The sequence below is a fragment of the Pan troglodytes genome, chromosome 6 (assembly GCF_028858775.2).
Source record: "Pan troglodytes isolate AG18354 chromosome 6, NHGRI_mPanTro3-v2.0_pri, whole genome shotgun sequence".
NCBI lineage: Eukaryota > Metazoa > Chordata > Mammalia > Primates > Hominidae > Pan > Pan troglodytes.
In genome coordinates this window covers 62,393,443-62,398,213 of record NC_072404.2, presented here as the reverse complement: position 1 = coordinate 62,398,213, position 4,771 = coordinate 62,393,443, and the positions used below count along the sequence as shown (strand labels likewise).

General features: G+C 45.8%; 1 protein-coding gene across 1 annotated transcript; it reads right to left on the bottom strand.

The window, feature by feature from the left end:
• Positions 1–3,602: 3,602 nt before the first annotated feature.
• LOC101058488 (short transmembrane mitochondrial protein 1-like) lies at positions 3,603–4,024 on the bottom strand. The gene has a single exon (XM_016946266.4). It carries the CDS (start codon positions 4,013–4,015, stop codon positions 3,848–3,850), a length of 168 nt encoding a protein of 55 aa, XP_016801755.2. The 5' UTR covers positions 4,016–4,024; the 3' UTR covers positions 3,603–3,847.
• Positions 4,025–4,771: the final 747 nt, after the last annotated feature.

Genomic DNA, 4,771 nt, shown 5'->3' with positions numbered 1-4,771 from the left:
TGGGAATTCATTAATTAGTGAGAATGTTTTGTGTTAGGTTTAAACCAGCCTCAGTGAAGCTGGTTGTCAGGGAAGGGAAAGTGGACTCTGAGCAGAGCAGAAACAGAAGATGCTCTGCTGCAGATCAGGAAAAAGCAGGGGGTGAAATGTTACAAATTCTAGAATTCAGGGAACTGAAGGTAATTACTTCCTTTTCAAATTACCATCTAATTGAAGTAATTCTTTTCTTCCTACTCAGAGAACTGAAGGTAATTACTTCCTTTTCAAATTACCATCTGATGATCTAATTGAGGTCAGATCTAATGGTGGGAACTGCAGTCACTCAGCTACAAATTTTAAATGCAGTGGGAATAACTGGATCCCGAGGTGGCAGGGACCAAGTGGTGACACTCAGCCATCAAAGGCAAGGTGGGTGTAGTTACCATAATGGACAGCAGAGGCAAAATGGCAGTCAGAATAGTCTGACTTGTGTAGAGCTCCGGCATTGGCTAATTAAACACGGTGTTCCTAGAAGTGAAACTGATAGGATGCCTACTGCATTCTTACTTAATTTATATAAGGAGAAAACTTCCAGGGCAAATGGACGAATGACTAATTTGAATTATAAAAACAGAGAATCATGGCACCTCAATCAATTTCCAGACTTGAGCCAGTTTACAGACCCAGAACCTCTTGAATGAAAGGGAGGCCGGGTTGTCTTGAGGGGGGACTCCACTACATTACCGACAATTTAAGCAGTGAATCTTTCTCCCATCCTTCTCCAAGGAGACCTCCGGCCCTTTACCAGGGTAACTGTGCATTTGGGAAAGGAAAATGTCCAGACATTTTGGGGACTACTGGACACTGGCTCTGAGCTGATGTTAATTCCAGGGGATCCAAAACGTCATTGTGGCCTTCAGTTAAAGTAGGGGCTTCTGGCCTCCCAGAATACTAGGGTGAATTTATATTTTTTTGTAGGATTCGATGGTGCAAGTCTTGTAGGCCAGAAACATCTTCCTGACGCTACTCCCCACCTTCTGTCCTGGCATCCTTCCCCCTGTGGAAGGAGGAACTTTTCTCTTATGTTCTTTCCAGTCCCTCCCTGACAGGGAAGCCTGGAGACTAGGGTGTCTGCTTTCCACTGCAGCCACAAAGTATCGGGGTGCCAGCTAGGAGGCGGCCTCCTGGGGTGCTCTTGCGAAGGTGCTTGGTAGGAGCATCTGCTGTGCTCTGCTCTGTGGACTTTGATCCTCCTGGGCAGAGGACATTGGCGGCGCCAGGGGGGGCAGCAGGCAGCCCTGCATCCTGGCCCTGTCCTGGCTGGCAGTTGTGGTGTGACTGACTACCACCTAAGGTACCCAGGAAAGAAGGGGGGCCAGGGCCTGGTCATGGGGTCACCTATTGTTCTTTGAACTTCCATTGGCAGGGTGCATGTTTTACTGAAAACTGTTGGTGTGGAGTGCACCTTCCTTGCATGAGGTGGGAGGCTAGGTGCTGGGTGCCATGGTGAACCCGGAAAAAAGGCAGGTGTCCTTCTCCCACTGTTACTTTTTTTTTTTTTTTTTTAGGAGGAGTGTCACTCTGTCACCCAGGCTGGAGTGCAGTGGTGTGGTCTTGGTTCACTGCAACCTCTGCCTCCCGAGTTCAAGCGATTCTCCTGCCTCAGCCTCCAGAGTAGCTGAGACTACCGGCGCATGCCACCATGCCTGGCTAATTTTTGTATTTTTAGTAGAGAGGGGTTTCACCATGTTGGCCAGGCTGGTCTCCAACTCTTGACCTGAAGTGACCCGCCCACCTCAGCCTCCCAAAGTGCTGAGATTACAGGCTTGAGCCACCGCCCCCGCCACGCTGGAACAATTTGTCCTGGTTGCGGGGCTTCCCTTCCTCCTCTCATACCGGCCCACAGTCTAGTGTCGCTACCTCTGCCCCTAGCAACAGCCTTTGCCGGGGGGGCCCCCTCGCCCCCTCCCCACTCTTAGAAAACTGCGACCCTAATGTTTGCTAAGAAGCAGGGGTGAGGTCCTTCCCGTCGCCGACTCCCTCCACGGGAAGCGGCATGTTTTCTGAGCCAAGGACGCGTTGAGGATGTGACCCACTCCCCGGCCACCTGTGAGGCCGGGGCTTGGGGGCGGATCCCACTGCTCAGCGGGGCGCTATCCTTTCCAGGAAAGGAGACTTACCCAGCACAGAACACACTTGCCAGCGGGCCGCTTGGCAGGTGCCATGTGCTGCTGGCGACCCTTGTCAGCTTTGCATGAGTCAAGATATGTAGAGAAGGAAAGAAAATTTCCCTGCTTAGCCGATTTGTCCTCCCTCTCTGCTTATTGCTTAGGAGATAGAACCGAAATCCAGATCCGCCGTAGCAATTCACATTCCATTACAAAACTCTGCACAGCTTCCAAGCTAGCACCAGCACATACTTGGGGAACATCGGAGGGATTTTCTTCTTCTTTTGTGGGTGGTGATGATCGTGGTTGCAGAGAGAGATAGAAGGGTGAATTAAAAATATAACTATTTGATAGGTTGAAAAACCTGTCCGGGATTTTTATTAATAGAAAATTGATCTCTCGTTTTTAAGAGTTTAAATTTAAGCTTAGCCCTTTCAAAGTCAATGGAAACAAACTGCCCGTTGAATAAGGATGCTGAAAATAGTGAGAAATTTCTGTCTTAACTTAAAATGATTTCTGCAAAGGCAGAGTTTTCAGTGCACCCACATATATTTGAGAGGGTTTTTGTTATTGTTGTTGTTTTGTGTTTTTTTTTGACAGAGTTGCGCTCTGTCGCCCAGGCTGGAGTGCAGTGGTGCGATCTCGACTCACTGCAATCTCTGCCTCCCGGGTTCAAGTGATTCTCCTGCCTTAGCCTCCCCAGTAGCTGGGACTACAGGTGCATGAGAGGGCTCCCCCCTGCCCCCACCCGGATACATACTTGTCTCTAAATCTGTGCATGATTATTCTGAAGGAAGTTTAATAGAAGTGGAAGGTGAGGGAAAGAGAACTGCAAAGAGAAGGATGTGATTGTGTTTCATTTTTTCACACTCGTCAAAAGCATCCTCTAGATTTGGTGCTTTTGGAAAAGCACTTGAAATTAGGCAGGTACAGTTTTGAAGCCATAGTTTAATTAGGGAGTCTGAGGTTAGAGACCAAAGTCTTGGCTAAAAATCACTTAGTTCAGTGCTACATTCAAGATTCCACAGAACTTCTGCAGGAATGGGTATGAATTCCTTCAAAAGGATCCTGTGCTCCATTTCAGGTACATGAAGTTACACTGTCTTATCATTCTTAAAAATATGGCTAAACTGGTTGCATATTAGGGTGTCTTGTTTTTTAAAGGATTTGCTGGATGTGTGATATTTTAAAAAATGCCACCGATGCTATATATACTGGTATATAGAATGTCATTCTCTGAGGTTTTCTTTTCTTTTTTATTTTTACTCTAGATATTAATTTTAATTACTTTGCAGCAACATAATTTAGTACCAAATGTTGAACAAGTACCCATTATAATGGCTAAACTGTGAAGTCAAAGTCACTATTATTTGTATCTGACCAGCTATACAAAACTCATTAATTTTTCTCTTGACAAAATGTAGTAAAAATCGGAAACAATAAAGAAGATACTACTCATTAAAAGTCATGTTTACTAATCTAACACCATAATTCCAGTCTTAGAACCTCCCATGCAGTTAGAAAGGGAGTATGGGAAGAGGTGAGTATGTTGGAAATGTAGGGTAGTTCTCAAATTGGGGTCCCATTTTGCTTGTGCTGTAGCAAAAAACAGAGTTTAGCAAAGAAGAGGAGCGCTGAGGCTGGAGATAAAAACAAAAGCTTTTAGTTCATGGTAAAGGAGGCCCTCAAGAGCAGTAGAATCAGCATATCCCGAAGGCAGTGCTGGAGGCAGTCTCATGTTTCTTCTTGGCATCCAAGTCCTTTTTAATTTCTTCAAGTTTTTTAGCCAGGTTTGGTATGTCATAGTTCTGAGCCAGATATATTCCAACCACGTTGCCCAATGTAAATCCAAGCAGGAACTGGAGCATGATGTCAGTGGGGAGAGGAGGGCGCTAAGGACTGCTGCAGCTCCGCGGGCCCAGCCGAGCCTGCCTCCCCATGCGCCGGGAGAGGAACCCTCTCTGGGGTTTTCTAGATACCATTTTATTTCTCATCAGAAATTCACACTCTAAGCCCTTATGGCAGACACGTGTTTGTTATGTGATGGGAACATGAATCTCACTGAGCTGGTACAGGTGCTGCACCCATTACTAACTTGTTACACCATCCAACAAGTGACCTTTTGATGAAAGGATCTTTTATTTTAAGTTTCTTCAGGCAGACTCCTGAGGTCTTATTTGCATCTGACACAGGTACACCATGTGGCCTTTATCTAAAGCATTTTTTTCTTTTTTAAGAGAAAAAATAAGTCTTACCTTATTAGTCCTGCATTTGATCAATAGCTGTTTATTGGCTACCTGGTGTATGCCAGGCACTATACAACATAGGTGCACTGGTAATAAATGCAACTGCCCTACATCAGGGGTCTCCAACCCCTGGGCCACAGACTGGTATAAAGATGAGACAGTTGCTAGTCTCATAGATGATATGTCACATTGAAAGAGACTCATCCAGCCATGAAGAGGTTATTTATATCTGTGTTAACTGCTAAAAGTTAAGTATGTGCTGGGATGCAGGTCAAGGAAGGCATCCCGTGGAAGTGACATTTTAACTAATATCTGAGGGATGGATGACAGGAGGTAAAGAATGCTTCCGAGAACAGCTGGTACAGAAGCCCTGAGGTT

Bases quoted from the DNA above. Each gene is read 5' to 3' on its own strand.
- LOC101058488 (XM_016946266.4), bottom strand. From the start codon at position 4,015: ATGCTCCAGTTCCTGCTTGGATTTACATTGGGCAACGTGGTTGGAATA.